The sequence below is a fragment of the Trichoderma gamsii genome (assembly GCF_001481775.2).
Source record: "Trichoderma gamsii strain T6085 chromosome Unknown Scaffold_18.2, whole genome shotgun sequence".
Taxonomy (NCBI): Eukaryota; Fungi; Ascomycota; class Sordariomycetes; order Hypocreales; family Hypocreaceae; genus Trichoderma; species Trichoderma gamsii.
The window spans coordinates 175991-198806 of record NW_020171355.1 but is presented as its reverse complement, the minus strand read 5'-3'; the positions used below and the strand labels follow the sequence as shown (position 1 = coordinate 198806).

The 22816-nt window shown below is 37.6% G+C and overlaps 5 protein-coding genes across 5 annotated transcripts; 4 read left to right on the top strand and 1 right to left on the bottom strand.

Moving 5' to 3' along the window:
• Positions 1-9554: 9554 nt before the first annotated feature.
• On the top strand, positions 9555-11274 carry TGAM01_v205669 (hypothetical protein; the record flags this gene model as incomplete). The annotated part of the gene is made up of 3 exons (XM_018801023.1): positions 9555-9899; positions 9978-10226; positions 10282-11274. 3 exons carry the CDS (start codon positions 9555-9557, stop codon positions 11272-11274), a joined length of 1587 nt encoding a protein of 528 aa, XP_018665855.1.
• A 2137-nt stretch (positions 11275-13411) lies between these two features.
• Positions 13412-14198, top strand: TGAM01_v205668 (hypothetical protein; the record flags this gene model as incomplete). Its single annotated transcript, XM_018801024.1, has 3 exons — positions 13412-13596; positions 13653-13886; positions 13946-14198. The coding sequence occupies 3 exons, from the start codon at positions 13412-13414 to the stop codon at positions 14196-14198; spliced, it is 672 nt and encodes a 223-aa protein (XP_018665856.1).
• Positions 14199-14968: 770 nt separating this feature from the next.
• TGAM01_v205667 (hypothetical protein) lies at positions 14969-15316 on the top strand (the record flags this gene model as incomplete). The annotated part of the gene is made up of 1 exon (XM_018801025.1): positions 14969-15316. One exon carries the CDS (start codon positions 14969-14971, stop codon positions 15314-15316), a length of 348 nt encoding a protein of 115 aa, XP_018665857.1.
• Positions 15317-16528: 1212 nt separating this feature from the next.
• TGAM01_v205666 (hypothetical protein) lies at positions 16529-19613 on the bottom strand (the record flags this gene model as incomplete). The annotated part of the gene is made up of 4 exons (XM_024549681.1): positions 16529-17170; positions 17668-17718; positions 18581-19017; positions 19310-19613. 4 exons carry the CDS (start codon positions 19611-19613, stop codon positions 16529-16531), a joined length of 1434 nt encoding a protein of 477 aa, XP_024405539.1.
• Positions 19614-20761: 1148 nt separating this feature from the next.
• On the top strand, positions 20762-22736 carry TGAM01_v205665 (hypothetical protein; the record flags this gene model as incomplete). Its single annotated transcript, XM_018801027.1, has 6 exons — positions 20762-20825; positions 20977-21213; positions 21266-21334; positions 21404-21690; positions 21763-22017; positions 22089-22736. 6 exons carry the CDS (start codon positions 20762-20764, stop codon positions 22734-22736), a joined length of 1560 nt encoding a protein of 519 aa, XP_018665859.1.
• Positions 22737-22816: the final 80 nt, after the last annotated feature.

Here is a 22816-nt window from a genome sequence, read left to right as displayed (position 1 = left end):
AGTGAGTGTTAATATTCGCGATAGTTTACATATTATTTTTTATTATATCATATAAAATTATCTTATCCACATTATAATAGCTTATTCTAGTTATGCTATTCCAGTATTTTTTACATTGCGTGGTCTATATAAAAGGGTTCTATACAGTCTCTTTATTTTTACTATTTATAGTATTTTAAAAATAAATTTTCTTAATTAAGCTGTGTCTATTCCCATTCTAGAAACTAATCTCTAATTATAATAAGACAGCAGATATGTTATTCCGCTAGCCTATCTTAAATAGGTCTTATTAGTAATATTACTAGTGTAGGCGTTATGGCTTTAGGTGTTTTTTATAGGGTAAGCACTGTAGTTTTATTAGTAATAGTGCTATTATTTTCTTTATTTAAATACTAAACGCGTACTAGTATATTATTAATTATACTATTAATTTAGCAGAGTTCCATTAGGGCTTCTGCTATAAGAAGGTCTTAATTAGTAATATTATTATTTCTAATTTCTTATTCCTTTATTATAGCTAAAGTAGCCTTATATAGTTTAGGGTAATATCCATTGTCCTTGCTATCCTTATGCATATAACACTAATTATTATAATAGGCAGTCTAGTGTATTAAGTTATAGCTAGTAGGTTCTTTATGGATTCCCGCGTGGTTCTATTATTAGACATTTTTATATAGTTAATATAGCTTAGGACAGTTCTTTAAGATATAGTTACTTAATTTATTATAATTATAGCACTTAATCTTACGCTATTTAATAGCATTTAAATCTATTAGTCCAGAGTAAGTTAAGTTACTAAATTAGGTATTACCATTCTATTACTGCTTCTTTTAATTTACGCGATAGTTTTTATTTTAGCGTTCTTACATTTTCCCATTATTTCCGGCGTTCTTTTCTAAGTAGAGTTTATATAATAGGTTATCTGCGTTAATAGCTTTTTATTAAAACTAAGCTAAGGTAGTTTCCTTCTTTCAGTATTCATAGACCTTTTCCTTAACTTTATACTTAAGCCTATTATAGAAGATTTTCTTAAGGGGTTTTTCTTCCTATTTAAGTTAAGTGGCTATTTTATTAAACTTAATAATATAAATGGAATATTTTCCTTATTATTTAAGTCTAGCTATCTTATTTTCTAAGATTTTTTATTCTCCTAGGTTTAAAAATATCTTAATGAGTTAATCTTTAAATATTTAATAGCTAAGGTAAATCTTTATTATTTTATTCCTCTTAGTGCCCTTAGGCCTATTAGTTTTATAGTCTTTTAATATAAGTTAAAACTAGTTTTATGCGGTTCTTTTAAGGCAAGTTACTGCAAAGGCTACTTTTACTTCTTCTTTTTCTAATATTCTGGGGAAGTGACATAGGTAGTATTATATGTCTGCAATAAAGGGGCGAAGCTCTTTAGTTTTTCCTATAAAGGGTTTAAGTCATTTAAGCTTTAAGATTTCTCCCTTTTCTTTTTCTAGTTATTCCTTTATTTTATCCTTAATGGTAATGGTTTCCTTTTTTTTATTAATAAGCTTATTAAGGTATATGTTTTACTTATATAGGTCTTAGAGGTACTATTTAAGGTTATTGGGTCTAAGCTATTCCCAGTTAAGTTCCTTTATTGTAATGTCTCCATCGTTATTAATAATATTTTAAATAGCTGCCTTAAGGTCAGCGGAGGATCCTGCTTTATTACCCATTTTCATTATTACTCAATCATTAAATATAGTATCTGTCTAAACAAGAGTCATTAACATATAATAATCCAGTCCCTAGATCCTAGGTTATTGTTATAGGGTAGGGAGATTCCCAAGGGATAAATGCATATGTCTATGTTAGCAGATAAAATAGGATATCCAGTTATTAAGTACATTGCATAGTTACATAATTAGTAAATAAGATATTACTTATATTTAATATTATTATATTATTAATAACTAACTATCTAAGCTATTTAATAAGTATATATATCATTAACTTATATAGTAAGTTATTTTATAGGGACTAATATAGCCCATTAGTCTAGTATCCTAAGGACCGCTTATATATATTAGTCCAGTATATAGGACCGCTGTCTAGTTATTAGTCCTCTTTTAATTAGTTATGCGATCTAAGGTTATCCCGGGGTATATACTGCGTTACATTCCTTAAGAGGTTGGGTTATAATACCGCGTTTACTATATATTATATAAAATAAAGGAAAGTATTATATTAATCTATGTCTATTATATTAGTCTAGGTCTTAGGGGGCAGGGCTATAGGGGCTTATGTCCTCCACTAGTGTTTAAAAGTGCTTATATTTATTAAGGCCTAGTAGATAGGTAAAGGGAGTAATGCCTATGTAAAGGTCTTTTTTAAGGACCTCCGGCAGCTAGGGTTAAACTATCCTATATTTTATAAAATAGCCTTAAGTCCTTAATTTATTATACTTATAAGTAAGTTTAGTGTTATAGCTAAACCTTTTATAGTATTTAATAAAGTCCCTGTGTCTTATCCTTTTTATATAAAGCTTATAAAATATAGCTTTTAGGAGTTAAAGTTTTAGGGGTTTAAGGAGAGTATTTAGTCGCTAGTATTTATAATAAAGCAGTTAGTTTTAATTTTAATTTATCTTTTAAAGCTATTTCCTTTTACTTTTAGCTTACCTTTTAATATAAGTTATTATTATAAACTTAAATAGTAATATAAGAAGCTTTAACCCTTCCTTTATAAGCTTATTTACTATTTTATTTTTATATATATTTTTATACTTAAGCACTTAAGTTACTTTAATATAAATTTTTAATTTTAAATTTTTTATAGCTTTTTTAAGGCTTATATAAGCATTTTATAAGAAGTAAAGTATTTAATTAAAAATTTTATTTACTATTACTAAGTTATTTAAGAAAAAGATAATTTTATTAATACTTAGGTTTAGCTAAGCCCTTTTCTTAATAAGTTAAATTACCTTATAAGCTTTAATTACTTTTATATTATATACTTTAATATTAAAAAAGCATTTATTAAATTTAATAGCTTAAGCCTTATAAAAAGTAACTGCTTTTTATCTTATATTACTAAACTTATTTTATAAGCTATTTAAGTAAGTAACTAAGGTAAAGTTTAAGAGGCTATTTAATAATTTAAAGTAACTTTTAGCTGCTTTTTTTTTTTTAATTCCTTTAAACTTAAGACTAGGAAAGACTGCTTTATTATTATAAGTAAAAAGGGAGGGTTTAACTATATATCTTACTAAGGCAGCTATACACTAAAGTTTAATTAAAGGGGCCCCCGCTAATTTTTTATTTACTCTTTTATTAATAAAGTAATTTTTATTTAAGTAAGTAAACCTAGCTTTAATTTAAACCCTTACTTAGGCTAAAGTTAGTAAGGCCTTTAAGATACTTAACTCTTTATATATAACCTTTAAGTTAATTATTTTCTATACTAGGACTATAGCTCTTACTGCTGCCCTAATAGCCTTATTTATTTTCTTAATTAAATTATTTATATTAATGCTAGTAGTTTTAAAAGGGTTAAATTAGTATTATTTTATTAAGCTTAGCTATTAAGTATTTAGCCTATAAAGGAGTACTAAGAGAACATATGCCTTAGCTACTAGGGCTATAGTATTTAAGGGGGAGCCTTTTATTATTTTATTAAGGAATCTTAAAAAGTTAGCTACTTTAAGGGCTTTTCTTATTATAACCTTAATATATTTTTTAAAGAAGAGTCTTAGGTTTAAGTAAACGCTAAGCTATTTTATTAATTTTTAAAGGGGAATTACCTTACCCTTAAAATTTATTTAATTTAAGCGGGTATCCCTTTAAGTATAGTAAAAGTAAATTAATTTAGCCTTATTTAAGTTAAAAAATATTATATTCTTTTTTCCTTAGCTTAAGGTATTTTTTAACTTTTATTATAATATTTTAGTAATTTCTTTAATATTTTTTCCTATAGCTATAATATTAATATTATTTATATACTTAAACTTAAAGCTAAGGTTATTTAATTAAAGAATAAGGTAAAAGTATAGTATAAAGATAATTAGGGAGATAAAGGACCTTTATAAGGCCTTATATTTTAATTTAATATTATTAAGCTTAAATTTATAGTTATATTATATAAAGGCCTTTTTATTATTTATAAAGAAATTTACTTAAAAAATAAAAAATAAGGGCTATTCTTATACTCTTAGTCTTTAAATAAGTTTATTATATATAATAATATTAAAAGCCCCTGCTATATTAAGGGTAAGTAAAAAAGTAACTAAGCCTTTAACTAAGGCTATTTTAATATTATAAATTAAGTATATAACTAAGTCTAAGGCCGCTTACTTAAGGAGCGCTTTAAAGTATTAATTTAATAATTTCTTATATTTAAGTATTAGTAAAAAAACCCTTTTAATAAGGAGTTTTTTTAATTTTTTTTTTATATATAATAAAAGTAAGATTAATTTATATCCCTTATAGGTAATATAAGCTTTCTTTAATTTTCTTAATTTAGGAATAATAGTAACTTTAGCGCTTTTAAAGGGGAAAGGGTAATAGTTAATTTTAAAGTACCCTTAAAAGAGGTTAATAATATAGCTATTAACCGCAGGCTAGGCTAGCTATAGAAGCGCTACTAAAATCCTATCCGCCCTAGGGGTAGTATTACTTAACCCTATAGTAGCTTTTCTAGCCTCCTTTTCTAAGACTTTTATATCTTATTTAATTTTCTTATTAAAGGGGAGGTTTCTTTCCTAAGGGTCTAAGATATCCTTTTCTATAGTTTTTCTTTTAAATAACTTATCTTTAAGGAAGGTTACCCTTTTTATAGGGTCTAAGATACTCTTATCTTTATTAAATAAAAGGGGAGGTTAAAAGTAATTTATAGCTTTTTATTATTTAACTAAGGTTTAAATATTCTTTTTAATACTAGTATTAATAATAATTTTATTTTAATATACTTTTTTACTTTTTTAAATAATATCTTTAAGTTATTTCTTAGCAGCTGCTTTTTCTTATAAGCTATTAAAGGCCCTTTTTATTACTTTATAAGTAACTTTATATTCCTTAGTTTATTAAGGGGCATTATATTTATTTTAATATTTAGTTTTATTAATAGCTTTTAAAATATCTTTAAAAAGGTTTTATAAGGCTTTAATATACTTATTTAAGTTTCCCTTTAAGGGTTTTTTTAAGTTAATTATAAGAAAGGTTTATATAAAGGAGTATATTAGTTACTTAAAGTCTTTATATTTTTTAAAAGAAAGGTATTTCTTTTTAGCTTTAGGAGTAAAGTAAATAAGTTTTAGTAATATAATAATAATTATATAATAATTTAACCCTATATTTAAGAAATATTTAACTTTAAAGTAAGTAAAGTAATTTATAAAGATAAGATTAATATACTTCCCTAAGTCTTTTATAGGGGAGTTTATTAATAAAGGGAGAAGGTTATATTTATTAGCTTATTTTATTATTTTATTTCTTACTAAATCTAGCCTTTTACTTAACTATTATATTTAATAAGTAATATTAAAGTTACTTATTATAATAAATTAAAGGGGTAAAGGGCTTTATTTAATAAGGGTATTTATAATAATATTCTTTAAGGCCCTTTTATAAATATTAATAATTATATATTTATAAACCTTAATTTAATATATATACTTATTCTTTAGGCTTAAAGGGGAGAGTTACTTATTAAGGAGATTAAGGGAGATTTTAATAAATATAAAGACTAAGGGTTTAATATCCCTTTAATTATTTAAGGAATTATATATTTAAAATTTAAAGTAGTTTTTAATTTACTTTTTACTTAATATTTTATTTTACTTAATATAAGGTTTTTAAATAAGTATAATATTATAATTACCTTTTTATATAAGTAAAAAAGTAATATTTTAATAAGGGCTATTTTTCCTAATATTTACTTAAAAGATTTTAAGGCTAGTGTTTCTTTAATAGCTATAATAAGGCCTATTACTTATAAGGCTATTATAAAGGGTTTATTATTTTTATTAATAATTTTCTTTATATTATTCTTTTTATTTTTTATTTTATTTTCTAAGCTTACTATATATACCTTTAATTTTATAAAGGAGTTATTTATTAAGTTATTATTAAAGTTAACTTTAATAATAACTTTTTAAGTAAGGGCCCTAGCGGGCGGCTAGGGAGCAGAGCTAGGGAATAGGTAGTAGATTTAGGGGCCCCCCTTTAAGGGATTAGCTTTTAAAAGGGCTTTATTTATAAGGGTAATTTTAGCAGCTAGGGTTAACTTAGGTAAATTAGCTTTTATATATTTTTTTTATTTTAGCTCCTTAATTACCTTAAGCTAGTTTTTAATAGTATAAACTTTCTTTTTATCTTTAATAATTAATTTAGCTAAGTACTTAAAAGAGTTTACTTTATATAAGCTATTATAATTAATATATTATAATAAAAAGGGGTAATTTATAATAATATTTATATATTTATTTAAGGGCTTATTATATTTTAAGTATTTTTTAATTTTAATATAATTCTATGGGTTATAGAATTTAAAGTAATAAAGGTATTAAGTAATTTTAAATTTTTAAATTTAAGCCTTTATTAAGTAAGAATTATTAAATAACTTAAACTTAAGTTTAATATTCTCCTTAAAGAATATAAAGTAATAGTATATATTTAAGGATTCTTTAAAAAGGGCCTTATAAACTATTACTAATAGTTCCTTAGCCCTTACCCTAGCGTATACCTCCTTTAAAATTAGCGTATTTATTAAGTAAATTTTATTTATATTTATATATATTTTTAATATATTATATATAATAAAAACCTTTTAAAAATATATTTCTTTAATTTTTAAATTATTACTCTTAGCTATAGGTTTAAGTATAATAATTTTTTCTTTTATACCTTAATCTTTTACTTAAAGGGTAAAGCTTAATTAAACCTCTTAAAAGTAAGTAATATTTTTATTTTTAAGCTTTAAGGAGCTAATTAATTCTTATTTAACCCTAATAGCTATTATTTTTCTTTAACTATAGTCTAAGGGAACTTAAATAAAAATATAATTATTAAGCTTTTAATTACCTATAGTAATTTTATTATTATTTTTTATTTTAATAGTAAGGGCTAGCCTTATATTATTAAAGGAAAAATTCTTTTAAGTATTAAGGCCCTTTTATAGCTTTTTATTATAAATAATATTTTATAATATAACTTATACTTATATAACCTTAAAGCCCTTTTAGCTTACTTTTTTAATAATTATAGGGGCTCCTGCTATAATAAAGTTCTTAAGGCTATTTAATTTATTTTCCTTACTATAAAATATATTAGCTAATGCTATTTTAATTAATTAAATAATTCTCTCTTTATTACTTAATTTCTTAAGGTTTTTAAGCCTTCCCTTAAAATTAATATAAAAAATAATAAAGTTTTTAAATATAATATTTAAATATAATTAAATTTATTTTATTATTATTAAAGAAAGCTAGAATATATATTACACTAAGTAAAAGTTAATAGCTATAGCTATATTTAATACTATATTTTATTTAATATATTATTATATATTAATTTTATTAATTTAATTTATAATTTTATTCTTAGTAAAAGATTTCCCTTTTTTATTTATAGTAATAATTTCCTTTATATTATTAAAAATAAAAGTAATAATACTTTTTATTAATTTTTATATAATTACTATATTAAGCTTTACTTTATTAAAACTAAGTAAAAATATATTATTTATTATATAAACTTCTTTATAATATTTTTTTTTTAAAAGTAAAAGGGAGGACTATAGTCTCTCTTACTTTTAAAATTAAAGGGGTTATCTCCTTCTATAGTTATATAGTAATCACTAGCCTAGCGGCAATAGGGTTAATTTTATTCTAGTTATCTAAGGGGATTGTGGATGTTTTTATCTCCTTAAAGACCCTAGAGAGGGCTATAAAAGGGTTTATTAAAGTTATTTTATCTAATAGCTAGTTAAATAGGATAAGGTTCTTTAATGGTTAGGCACCTAAAAGGTGGGGTACCTGTAGGTGTAGGAGGGAAGCTTGTTATAATATATAATGCGAGACTTTAATAAAGCTCTGAATTGCAACAGCCTTAGTAGTTATTGCTCCATGCTACTTTGCCTATCGAGTCTATCTAAAGATTTATCCAGGGCAACTAGAAGCCGAGATGCACATGTACTAAATCCTCCGGAGAAGCCCTCGCTGACAGCTGTAGTTCACTGAGTAATCGATTCGATTATTTAACAAAGTAAAGGCATTCGATCGCCGCTACCTGGTCTCCAACTTTGGTCGGGATATCAGTTTCAGAAGCATTGTACGAAACCACCAGCGAGCCACCTTCACAGTTTTCATCACTACAAGACATTAGCCAAAAATGATGGAAGTGAATACATGCAAAGAAATCGACTTACTCAAATAGAAAACATTTTATGGTATGGTTCTCTATGGTTGGGATCCAGAGAGAGCCTCTTTAATCGGGTTAGCTATGATGATTATGTTCAACGCTTGATACCTACATGGAGATTTGGGAATCGATGGGAGTGCATTCATCGCTGATAAAGGATCGACCCCCCTTGTAGTTCTCATGGGTAAATAGAAGGGCCTAGTTTTGCAATGAAATGAGTCAACGAGAGGTCGTGGAATTAGGATGGAGCTGAGCCGACTCACAAAGGCGTCTGGGACTGGAGTTTTCTTCACAGCCGCGGCCAGAGCAACGAAGGCGAGGGAGATCAAAGCGGATGACTTCATCGTTGGAATTGATGATAGTATGTGGATTTTGTTCAAGAAATTGGATACGTCTTGAGCAGATGAGGCAATGAGCGATACAGAGCATCTATTTATGCATTGTTCTGGTGCTGTATGATGGTAATCTGGATACAAGGACTGATAGCAGCGACATAGTCTTACAAAAGTCAACTCAAATTAATTGACAAACTGAGAGCACATTCAAAGTACACCGTGAACCATCACAGAATTGATACTCTCTCCACTACTTAGTCCCTGGACTAGGACCGGGCCGATCCCAGTCAACAGGCTGACGTGGGGAGAGAAAATTGCCTGAGTAAGAGTGTCTCAGATTTAGCGTTTGCGATTGATCGCCGAGCGACTCTTACGACGATGCGCAAAGACGCAGGGAGTTTTACGAAATGTGGCGTTCCTAGAGGCCGGTTATTGGGTTACTTGTCTCAGTTATCAAGACGGGACGAGTCAGGGGCGCGTTCCAATTGGTTAATTTCAGTCTCTAGTTTGATGACGATGGCCTTGGCATCCAATTTCAAGATCAAGCCTTACATAGTACTAGACTGTGCTATGTTGGAGTTGGTGGATCGTTTGCGTACGACGTGGTTGGCACAGCGTAGTACCCATCATGTATCTGTACCTGCAGAGCTGGAAGATTGCGCCATACAGCAAAGATCGAGGCCGGCGATTTGGGTCTGTCAGATTGATGAAGTACGTACCTCTAGATGAGTGCATGGATCATTTCAAATAAATTAGAGCGGTATTTATAGCGTAGCAACTTTTGGTTTGACCTTTGGGTCGGTTTTCTCGCCAGCTCTCTTCTACACTCATCTCGGCAGGAACTTCAAACATGTTTAACGAGCCTTTTATGCAAATCCATCTTGGGCGTGGACCTAAGGGATACGAAGAAGTGTCAACTGTACAGGCTGATGGAAATTTTTATCTCTGGGAGAGTGAGGTTATGAAGGCGCAGCTCATGCGTCTTTGCCCACCTCGTCTATGGCCACATGCTTCGTATAACAATTCCTGCCCTCGACCGATTCTCGTCAATCTTCGACATGAAGTGATGCTGCGCGAGCTAAATACTGCGCTGACCCTTTCATTGACTGATATCGTGAATCGATGGTGGAGCGACAAGGCTGCAAAATTTCCCCAGAGAATGCCTCTCGAGCCAATAGAGGAGGGGCTTTTAAAGGTGAGTAAACGATATTTCTTGATGTCTTTTTTCTTTTTTTTTTCTTTCATTTATTAGCAGCTAACAAAGTAAATGCAGCACGTAGGACGTCAATCGGCCATTGGGGCCCTGCCGCCTTATACAGAACGCAAAGGATCGTGGAGGCCCGATTTCTTGGTCGAGGATATACACTGCGCAGATGGCACCATCCAAGAGAACTTCCGAATCACCGAAATCAATGCCAGGTTCTCTTTCAATGCGTATATGCACGCGGTATTTGGGCACACGGCTCTGGAAGATACGGGCATGGCAAGGTATGGGCTTGTCCCTGCCACGACTCCGACGAAGGTAAGTCGTGATGCTTCTTTTTCTAGCTCGTGATAATTGCTAACAAGCTTGGTAGGTTATTGACGGACTTTTCAATCTGTTTCGGCGAGATCGCCCTCTCCATCTCTTGAAAGGTAAAGAGCCTGGGGTCGACTTCTACATGTTCGTCGAAGCTGTGAGGCGCCGCACAGGCTCATCGCCACGAGTAATCGCCCCTTCAGACCTACGACTGGTGGTAAACGAGAAAAGAAAAACAGGTTATATGCTCTGTGCAATCTCAAAGGCGCCTGCCTGCCACGCTACTTCCGCCGCAGCGTCTCCTCTATTTTTTACTGAGGACGGAGAGTTTGTAGAAGAGATTTTTCAGGTCGGGCTTGAGCTACACCAGCATGAGCTGGTTGGTTTGCCGCTTAATATGCTGCAAGAGCTCTGTACAGTCTGCTTCAATGATTTGCGGACCATATTTCTAGTCCATGACAAGCGAATGCTGGGAATCGTCAAGCAGGAGCTTCAGGATCAAGTCGCGCGCGGAGTGCTCAGCCAGCAACAAGCGGTGATTCTCGATCGTGGGATTGCAGACACTTATTTGCCGGGCTCACCCGAGATTCAAGAAATTCTTGATCACTCAGAAAAGCATCCTGAAGTCCGTCAGCATTTCCTCCTGAAGGCTATTCGAGGTGGCAAGGGCGATGGAATCGTATTTGGCGATGAGATGACCAATGAAGAGTGGGTTGCGGCCTTGCAGCGCCAAGTCTCCCCAGGACTCGAGCTAGAAAAATCTTCTGTCGTACAGCGTCGAATTATTTCTAGGCGGTATAACATGGTGTTGAAGGCGTCGGGAGAAAAAGTCCACTTCCCCTTGATCGGCACATATTTTACTGTCAACGGTGCATATCTCGGCTTAGGCGGCTGGAGGAGCAGCAACGACCGCATCTGCACGGTCGTAAATGGCGGAGCTTGGATTTGCTCTGTGATACGTAGGGAAGACCACTTTGGAGAAAGTGTGTTGAGCCAGGGGGAAGGGATTGGTGAGAAACAGCTGAGTAAGGTGTTGAGTACTACAAAGTAGTGGTACAAGGCGAATGTTTGTGATATGGAACACTATTGGCGGTGAGATATAGATTGGTACAAGCTATTTAACATTAGTATCACTATCTGTTTGTGGCTGGGCTCTGTCCGAGAAGACAGAGATCTCTATTCATGGCCTTTTACATCTGCCATGATGTATCGCCGCGTCACACTCCATAATCCTGTAGCATCGGATCGTATGCGCAGAGTTATTCGTCGCCCAGCATCTGCCAGGCTCTCCAGAGCTGCAGCCCATGAGAGCTGTCAGATGTCTAGAGACCTCTCACAGATAGTGCCTAAAGTGGAAGCGTCCAATATTAGTCAAGCTCGAGAGCTTGTTCATGTTCATAGTGTATCGAAAATGCTTCGCCAACATGGCATTCTCAAGATAAGCCTGGGGTTCGACGATAACAAGAGCCAGTATCTTGAACAGCTTCTCCTGAGCCTACATCAACATCACGGACACCAACTGCCTATTGCTCACAGCGCAACCAAAGGCTGGTTTTAGGATGCATTTTCCACCACCATCAGCTTTCAGACTGCCAACTTTCAGACCCGGTCAGAGACAATGGATGAATTCCCCTGGCACAAGGATTGTAGCTACTAGAATCAGCCGCCGCGCTACTTCGCCCTGCATGCGCTCCAGCCTGATTGCTACGGAGGCGGTACGCTTTCTGTGATGAGTGTGCAGCGGCTTAGTGAACTGCTCTCGGAAGCCATCAAGACATCTTTGACAAGGCCTGAGTATCTGATTCGTACACTGAGGCATCATGGTGACTGATGCAGAGAATCATATTAGGATGATGCGCTTCCGAGAAGACATCTTAACGCCTTTGAGCGATCGAGCTTCCGCCGCACTAATTGAACTGAAACATGCAGTGGAGAGTGCAGGAGCAAGATCCCATTCGACCTTGTACTTGACGCCGAAGGCCCTTCCAGCGCGTTCTATAATCTTGATTGACAACCGCCGGTGGTTACACTCAAGAGTATCATATCAGAGATCCGGAGCGACACCTCCGAAGAGTATGGGTTGCAGTCCCGTTTACTTTTGAGACTACATGACAAAGAGAAGCAGCCGAGGGGCATGAGAGCATCATCGGACATTCGGAAATTGGCAACTGAGACATGGAAAAAAATTGCGCGTTTGCATATAACTGGATAGCGTGGCTTGAGTGCTATAGAGTGTTTATATGAACTATTGGTTTATTGTGAAACATAAAATGTAGTGTGCACAGTCAATGACAAATTTTATATTCAATGCAACCTTGCTTGTAGTCGAGCCGAGTTGACGCATTTATCAATTAATACTGTGGTTACTTTGCAGGCTAAGCACAGGTACAAGTTAAGAAAGAGAAACTACTGATTGACTTGTTTGCTTTTGCAATCTTACTAGCTATTGGCCTGCCGATCAAGGCACGGGTGGCTGGACTGGATCGAGCTGAGTTTGAGCTACTGCAGGGATATTGCCGGCTTTCAAGCTCAGCTTCATGCGGCTGATAACTTGTCCAGACTTACAGACAGGCAGAAATGGCGGTCAAGCTGGAACAGCATTTTGGCATGCCTGTATTGCAATCTAATTGACTGATATTATCGCGCTACTACTGTCTCAGCCGCAGCATCATGTCAATCTCAGTTGCTGCCATGTATGATATCCACCCGGCTGTAAGCTATATGCTATTACGCGGTGTTTGTTCGTTATTTTGTTTGCTTCCACCATACTACTAAGCTTTCCCTTCATTCTTTCCCCTCCAAAAATAGTGATAACCGTGGCGGTCTATCTGACGTAGGCTTTTCAAGCATGTCTCAGTCCAAAATTAGGCTGTCCGTTGTTGGCTTTTTGGCCCCCATCCTTGACTAAAGCAGCTGCTGTTTTCCTGTCATTAGCCAAACTCTGCCAGCAGGCTCTGTGTTTATCGCTGTACATCTGAGATCGTAGACACAGTAATATCCGCACGGTAAACCGGCATTCCCTGAGTAATAAATCAGCATCCGACTGTCAGTCGCGTAGTAAGTCAAGCTGTAGTCATATACCGCAATTTACCCTAGGATATAAACTGTAGGGGCAGAGATAGAAGCGTTGCAGTATCCTTTACAGCCCTTTGGACGTCCTATTTCTCCGCAAGTATTCGACTCTAAACATGAAAATCGCGCCTTACTCTCTGGGAGAAGTCTTGGCCGTCGCTGAGATTCACCCCTTCTACAAGGAAGAGATACAGTATCCTCCTGAGGAAAAAATAATTCGAGAGTTGAGAGAGAAGACGTCAACAGATGAGGCCGCAGAGAAAAAGCTAAGCGCATGGTCTATCACCTGGAAGAAGAACCTGTAAGTAGACAAGAAGTTCGAATCGCAGCGTATACTTAAAACTAACTGTGCATTAGTTATAACACTATCCAACGACTTGTCAACGATACGAGACCTGATAATACGTATCGGCAGAGCGTGTACGCGAGTATTACAGGCGGGGGATTTGGTTCGAAGCCCTTATTCTTCGGAACGGATGTGTATGAAAATCGCAAACATCGAGCAAATTTTGGCCACTTTCTCAAAACTCTTGGTGTCATTAAGCCTGGGGACTGGGCACTGACCACCCATTGCGCTGGGGAGCTGTATAGGTGAGCAACTTCAAAGTGTCACATGGCAATAAGTCAAACAGACGCTAAAGATACACTAGGTCTCTAGATCTGACGCTCGAAATCTTGGAGAATGCTGGTGCCTCAGTCTTGAGCGCGGGGAACTTCATGTCTCCTCACGATGTTGTCAAGCTCCTCATAAAGTACCATATCAATATCCTCGCTAGTGACAGCGGCCAGGTTGTTCAGATGGTGCACTATATTTCAACTCTCCCTGACGAAGAGCGTGCCTTGATCAAACTGGACAAAATCATCTATTTTACGTATCGAATAGAGTATCGCATGCTTTTTTAAATCAGGGGATGTAGATCTTGAGCTTATGCGATGGCTAAGAGCAGCAATAGCGTGCGATGCGCCGATCAATGCTAATTGAAGGCTTATAAGCACGGACAAATTAGTCAATCCGTGATCAAAACGTTTCAGTCTAGACTGAGGAGGAATCCTACTTATTATTCTGTCTAGACTTTCTGATCCTTTGCCATAATAAGCAATTGGTAGTGCACTTTCTTGTGGCAAGCGCCCTTCCATCACCCATTAACAATTCAAGCTTAAATTTAGCTTCTTATGCGCATAGATGGACATGGAGGAATAGAAAGCTTTGCTTACTGACGCTTTAGCCAATAAGATATTTCAATTAGCGGCTTCCGTCGGAGTCTGGCTCTTCGTAGCATAGTTGATGAAGCAATGTAACCTCAACATCTCAGACATGCGGGGCACAGGATAGCTAGTACTCGTCAAAACACATACTAGCAGTTTACGGTATGCTCCGTGTCTGTGTCTTACTGGCTCTGTGATGTCGTTTAGGAATCTTATGACTCAAGCCGAAAATTGAACATCAACTATTGGACAGAGTCATATATCACGGGGTATATTCTTGCCGAAGCTTATAGTAGCTAGTAACAGTAAAATTGGCTCGAGTTGGTATCCTTTGCGACAATCCGTAATATATAAGACCCTGTTGTGAATGGTTTCGGACCATCGGCCTCAGCAATTCACGGCAGTCTCAATTAACAGAGTTTCTCCCATACAACTTCAATCCTCAACCCACTTTCGACATCGCTAAAATGCGTTTTATTCTTTTTGCTGCTCTTATTGCGCCACTGGCCTCTGCGGCAGTTGCTGGTGTCGACATCGAAGCTCGAGCTGAGGTAGAGGCAATCGCCAAAGTGGAAGAGCGATCACTCCTACCACTGGATAAACGAGCATGCGTGTCCAATGGATGCAAGTGTAGCACCAAGCATCCACTCAAACAAGGCCAGTACTGTGGCAATTGCGTCTGGTCCAATGGGGATGGCTACATCATTACGGCGAAGCGGGTCAACAACCATGTGTATGAATGCTCGCCCTCTGGATCCTGCTGTGACTATGGTGCGGGTGGTGATTGTGGTTCTGGCACTGCTCGCTGCGGATAAAGATTTGTAGGGTTTGGTAACCCGTTTTGCATGCGTGGAGGAAAGGAACAGTGAATTATGGAGACTGAAGAGATAAAATAGAGCTCTTAAGATAGGAGTTTCTTTATACATTCGCTAGAATTCAATATGGATAAGTTATCACAAGCCCTCGATTTCATTATCCAGCACCTACTGCTGCTACTATTGCTACTATTGCTACTATTGCTACTATTCCTACTACTACTGTTACTACTGTTATTGTTGATACTACTGCTACTATTGGCACTATTGGTACTGTTGGTACTTTGCTTCGAAGTGCATGTTACGACGACCAGATAGGTAACCACTTTTTATACAGACTGATTGCCTTAATAATTATAGCTGGGCAGTTGCATAATAGAACTGGAAGTGCTAGATACGGTTTACCTGAATATATTGTTATACGCATTAATCTTAAGCTGAGTGTTATATTAGAAATTGCACTTTAGTCCTATCTAATAACGGGTCAGTTACAAGTGATGGCGATATGACTATCCTCCAATTGCAACCTTGTTTACGATCGACTAATTGCCTCCAAGGTGCATGAGGATGACGTGCCCTACAGATGCTCAACATGCAATATAACCTTTAAACTTCTATATGGTCAGGAAGGTCATCAAGTTAAGCATTTCGAAGAGCAACTATTAAGTGCTACCCATGCGATAAGACGTTTAAAATGCAAAAGGATTCAAATCACATAACAGATACACCCACAAACCGAGAGAGTACGTTTGTCCTACGTGCAAAAAGGGCTACTACGCTAGTCAGTTTCTTTGTAACAATGACTGAAATCGTTCTCTTTTTGCTGTTTTCACTCGATGTTTGTGTCTCAACTATAGAGTATATAGTCTGTTATTAAAGAACGAGAAACACTTTGCCATATATGGGCCTTTATGTAGATATCAGTTTGAAACTTACTATTAGAAAGGCCCTGTCTTATAAGTATATCAACTGCTGTTTTACATCATCACAATGAAGATCGATCTTCCAAGTTTTATAATCATTGATCCTTTCATGGGCATAGTTTCGGATGCCGGAATTGAGTAATATGTATCTAATTTTCATATTTTGGAAGGCTAAAACCCCAGCACCTATGAATGTCTCGTCTTGAGCCGCCGTACATCCGCCATCCTTCCGCCAATTGCTAACCTCCAATGTGTAAGAATTCTCTGTACTCTAAATCGAGCCTTGTGCCTAGCATGAAGGCAGGTCCGGCGTAGTGACCTTGGTTAAAATTGCAACAAATTCACAATTTGGTGGGTAGTAGACCACCCAGTCCACGTATTGGAAATAATACCAAGGAGTGCCATCTTCATTAAGATCAAAATCAGCTTCGCAAATCTGCATTCCGTTGAGCGTGTTGACAGGCTCGTTGTGCCAGAGGTTGTAGACGTTTGTTCCACCTGAAGGGCCCAGAAGCCAGTTGGCATCAGACGCGTTGGAAAAGGTTGAAGTATTGGCAAAGGCGAGCTGGCCTACAAAAGTAGGTGGGATGTAATTGTCCACATTGGTGTAGTTTTGCAGGAAACCCCTAGCGTCTGTGTCGAAAAGAGTGCCGTCAGAGCTCTTGCTTTCGCTGACCAAAACGCCATTATCGAGGTTGGCAGTAAAGACCGGAGAGCTGTTGTCTATAGCGAGGTAGCTGAACTTGCCATCTTGGCTGGGGCGAAGTTGAAGAGGTCTGTAGTTGTTTGCAGGAATAGAATCGTCATAGAGATAGAATTGGACACCGCCGTGTGTGGTTAAGAGGTTTTGAGCACATTCCTGAGCGACAACTTGAGAAACGCCAGTGGCCAAAGCCAAGGCAATCGTAAAGATTTTGTAAGCCATGCGTGTCTGTCAGTGTTTATAAGCTGCTGGTAGTCAATCGTTGCCTTTGTTTGTCGTAGATGGTTAAAGCTGGCTTCCTGCATTACTTATACTACGTCTCGGCAATATCGCTTAATTGACTTTGACAGAAAGGAAGATTGATAACTGGTATAATGCCGTCGGCTACAGAGTTGTTGAGTTGCGCTGGCTAAATACTGAATTGGTATAATCACACGAACAGGGGTATGCATACGGAGAATGTCGAAAATCCCGATCGATGCCACTATGCACACCACCTACCGTTAAGGTATCTAGAAACAAAATCAAGCTTACAAAATGTTTTAGCGATAACTTAGCAAAGGCAGAAAATTTCCCATAATCCTCCTACAGAGCAATTATATTTTATCATCATCTTATCTTAGCCTTCAAGAGAAATCCTTACTTGGCTAAAATTCTGACATGTATCATTCATCTGAAAAGTATATTGCGGCTACAGACCCATCCTCCTCATGTTTCCTCCCCACCTCAATTTCATCCCGGCTTTGAAGCTCGCTTGTGAAACCGTTGGGCAACTTCTATTTTCAGTTAAGCGAGAATGTGCATCGTGTTCACTGAGGCTATACGCGCACCATCCAGAACTTATTGCATCACTGTGATAGTAGACCTAAAATAGGAAGGTAATGCATACTTGGCGATGCTGTGGCCAATTTTGGATCTCCGGAGCGTTCTTGGATCGATCTATAAGGCATGAGAGGAAATAACGCTGCTCCACTTTCGGATATACTACCAAATTCTTCATCATTCCCGCATATAGATTGAATTCTTGGATTTTGTGATAAAATGAAGAGGGTATTCCTTGGCATCTGATATGCATCGCACCACGGAAAGATTGATGATATGCTGTTCTGCAGTAAGGGTGAAAAAGAGGCAATATTTCCGTGAAGCAAGGTAACAGTTTGCGAGACTTATTGCGTAGAAGTAGAATTGCCTAAATGCTTTGAAGCATTGTTAAATCTGCGAAGATGCTTGTACAATATGTGAAGTCGACTAGCGAGCTCAGAACATATGATTGCCTCATACTTCTCGTTTTCAAGTTAACGTCCCTTTCTCTCTAATAGGTGGATTAATACCAAAAAGGTTATTACCAAAAGCTGCCGGTTATTCGACTAGAGAGTCATGCTTGTTTTTGCGTTACTGGTATGTATATTTTCCATGGTTCCTATCCTTCAAATGTACATAGCATTATCGATATGCGTAAGCATGGCTGTCCAGTCTTAGCGACATGCTTTCGAGAGCCGAAGCATGATAAGTCCAAGACATCAACTCCGCATCAGAACTATACTACATACTAGGCCGATGAAGTTATATGATCCTTCAAGTTATGTGATCCTTCTTTTGTTTAAAGATTACTAACAGATATCTAAGAAGCTCAATTACGGCACGCAGCAATACCATACTACCCAATCCTATAGGCCTCAGAATTCCAAGGAGTGTAAAGACATACGACGCCCTCTGAAAGACAGGGCTATTTTGAAGCTGCTCGGTCGCAAGCCCGACCTGCATTGCGGTTAAAAACAAGACCATGTATGCGGTGATTGCAGCAATCCAAGCGAGATTGTCACGGAAGAAGCTGGAATAATTATTCCATCCACCAAAGTATGCTTGAGCGAACTTCATAGTCTGAGGAATAGCGTTGATTCGCGATAAGCGAAGCTCTGCATGGGGGAAGCGAAGATAAATTTTATCCGGGTGATGCTGGGCGATGAGTTCTCTCACCAGATATTGCCACTGCGTCCATGTTATTGTTGAGTCGTCGGGCTCTCTCGGTAACAGTCGCTTCTCAACGGCAATATGGAAGTCGCTTTTCGTGGAGACTAAGCAGGAGTATGTGTAAAGGAAGGCTAAAGCAACCTTCCGCAGGTAGTCCTTACACAGAAGTATAGAAGACTGCCTGGACTTAGTTCTTGGATAATTCTTAATACTAGTAAACACTTTTAGACCTAACTTTGTAGCTATTGCTTAAACAGCGGCAGTATTTAGCGCAGCTTAGATCAGCCCGCCAGAATTCTGGACTGAGAAGGAATCTGGGAATGGGTTTAACAAAAATGCGTCCATCTCCGTTTCACAAGAGGTGCAAATCAATGCGGTCTGCAATCACGATATTACGGCCAAGGGCAACTTGCCAATGCAGCTGCGTGGGCGGACGTCGTGCACCTGCAAGCCATAAATGTTCGCTCATTTCATCTAGTCGTCTGAGCGACAGCAGCTTCGATTGTAGGAATCCATGTACATTCTTGGAGGGATCAGCGAGTCTGCGATACCTCTGGCTGCCAACAGCTTTGTAGAAATGAAATGACGCAGGGTTCTTCCTAGCCTTGATATGTTGCACAAGAGGCTCGACTATGCCGTCTGCGATTTCTGCAGAGGCGCCATCGGGAGCAGCGCATTTTGACCTCGCCATATCAACCATGGTTTATTTCAGATAGTGCTCCTTTCGGGGAGTAGAAACGCAGCCAGAGAGTTGCCTCCACTGCCGCCAATGTAACAGAGGATGGTATCGCCCAGTTCAACCCAGCTGTGGTCGGCGAGCATGCCGGCAGCTTGAGCAACGGCGCCAGCTCCGAGAACGCTATTAATTTCTCTCGAAGCTCTTGTCAGCAAAATCGCAAAATCTCCTTATTGGCTGTATGTGTGATTTGCGCAGTGCAGCGTGTTTTCCCTTCCTTGATTGCTTCGGGGATTCCCTGGGCAGCATTGTAGAATTTGTTATCGTGGAGGCCGATCCTGAATTGTGCGGGCGAGTATCGTTATATATAGGTATCTAATCACTGCATGACTGAGCACCGTTCTCATTTGAGACGAAATTTTGGCACATGTAATGTTTAATGACCGTGCCCAGTAGGGACAGTAGTTCTTTCTTTTACTCTCAATTCGAATTGCTGCTGTTGCATAATGAGAAGGTGTTTTTTTGTCTTTGATTTCATTTTCTTCTTTTCATTTCGACGTCTTCACTCCGTGCTTATACAGTGCCCGCTCTTGGCATAAAACTGGCATGGATAAGTATAATAGGCAAATATTTATACAAGCTCTAAACATGATTGGCGCAGCGCTGCGTGTTTCCCCTTCTTCATTCGCTTCGGGGATGCCCTTGGCAGCGTTGGTAAATTCGTTGCTGTAGAGGCCGATCCTGGTCAATATATGTTCAATTATTGCAATATTGGGTACCGTTCTCATTTGAGACGGGATTTTAGCAAATGTCATGTTTAATGGCCGTTCCTTTCGATTCGGCATTTTTTACTAGTCATTCAAACCCCTGTTGTCGCATCGTGAAAAGTTTTTTTTCCTTGTCTTTCTTTTTTCCATGTCTTCTTTTTCATCCCACTGAATGCTTCAATGCCTTTACTCGGCGCTCATACAGTGTCCGCTCTAGATACAAAACTGCCATGGATTAGGTAAAACGGCGCTTGAAGATCCTGGCTTGAAGCCCCCACCCGGCTTAGCCTTTCTTATCTGACAGCCTCAACTACGAGATACGATATTCATTTGATCCATCAGTCGTCTCGCGATCTACAGGACTGCTTATCGAATTTGCCACAAGAAAAGACTCAAAGTGTCAGAATGACTGCAGCAGCCACCACTAATCGAGCACCGCGAACGAGAAAGTCCTGCCTGAGCTGTCGAAGTATGTGAGATTTTCACCATCCTCTAGCGCGCCCGTTTTACGTGATCTTTTTTCCTTTTGATCTTTTGCGTGACCCCTGACGCCGCAAGAGGCTCTCACAGCGGGAGTCCGGATTCGGTGTGATGAACTTGGCAAGGCTGACTTTTTCTAGTCCTCAAGATAGCATGTGATAAAGCCCTGCCCGAGTGCTCAGCCTGCAAAACACGCGGAAAGGCATGTTCGGGATACAGTGAGAATCTATCATGGCCTCGGAAGGGAGACAAGCGTCGTGCGGCAACAGCAAACGTGCAGACCCGGAGCGCCTATCGAGCTAATCCAGTTGAGTTTCTCAATACATCAACTTGGGACGTAAGCCTGTATCGTGAACACATTGACACAGGAGCTCATAGTTGGTCCACCAGTGATTGAATGTTAGTGGCCCATCTAACCTTGCCTTATAGTGCAACACGTAGGTGTCTTGACACCAGCAGCACCTAGCCAGTCCCTGTGGTCACCTAAACTAGGCTTTTGTAAGTCAGGCTTTGCGTGATCGACATGATGTAACTACCCGTTTGGCGCTTTATGCTGAGACATCATAGATGGGCCGCGAATACCATCAGCTATACGCCTCGTCACATCAGGCAATTTTCAAGATGACGTTTGCGGCCTCTTGTACCGCATGTCGCTCGACGACAACAGCGTGCCAGCCTTGTCTGTTCGCCACTCCATGAATGCAATCTCGTTATTGTCATTGCACAAGTCAGATGAGGCACTCAAATACAAAATCATGGCCATTTCAAATCTCAAAGGTGCCCTCACGCAGGGTCTAGACAATAAGACTCGGCCTCAGGCTATTGCCACTAGCCTACTTCTAACGCTTTATGAGGTGAAATTTTGAATGGCTGACTGCTATATTTCACATGCGGTACATAGCGCTAACTGTTATCACAACTACTAGGTTCTCAGCCAAAGTGGCAAGACCCAGGACTGGTCGGTATACTTTAACGGGTGCATGAATATTGTCAACTCGGGCTTCAACATTCATCGAAAGTACGCGGGAGACTGTGCCATCTTGCTAAACTGGGTTCGTTACCATAAAGTGCTGTATAAGTTTAGCATTCAGCATTGGCAGCAAAGGACACCGCAGATGGAAGTAATGGCCAAATCAGATATTCTTGTCTCCGACTCAGCGTATGACATTGATGTTATAACTGTACGCATCTTCATATTCTTTCTCACCGAAACGTATGCAGGTGTTGCCACTCTTGCTGACAAACTTTTTAGATGCACAATATGCTTGGCTGCTCTCCCGAAGTTCTCGATTTCTTGAGCGAAGCAATGGATCTCGTCAAGAATCGAGACGACCCAAATTACTTATCAATCAACCGCCTACACGCCATTCATGATCTTGAGCTACGTCTCAAGCATGTTGATAACTTGCGCGACTGCTTTGACGTAGGAGAGGAGGATATCACCATAAGCAAAGTTTCCGAAAGCATGAATGACAAACTGTTCCAGTTCGCCTTGGTCATATACGTCGACAGAGTTGTCAAGGGTGCTTTCATGTCTTCAACAACCGCCCGAAATGCCGCCGCCAAAGCATTTGTACTGCTGGAGAGGATCAGATTATACGATCGACCGTTCCCTCTATTTATTCTATCCATCCAAGCAGAGACAGACGAGCAGCGGTTGTTGATTTTATCAACGATAAATCGGACGATGGAAGCAAGGCCGATGAATAACTTGGGGCCGACTGAAGAGATGATTAAGAAGCTTTGGGCACAGCAGGACTTGGAGGGTCCTGAGCAAGCTGATGCACTGTTCATATTGAATGCTGTGATGAGCGCTAGCAGCATGCCACCGACGTTTACTTCCCCTTTTGTAGTCAATGCCATCACGGGTGCGAACGGTGTGCCGTTTTTGTCTATTTGATGAATCAAAGAGTCAATTCAGATTTCTTAAATAGTTTGCAATAGCGCTGAATGTTTAAACATGGAATTAGCCTTGAAAAA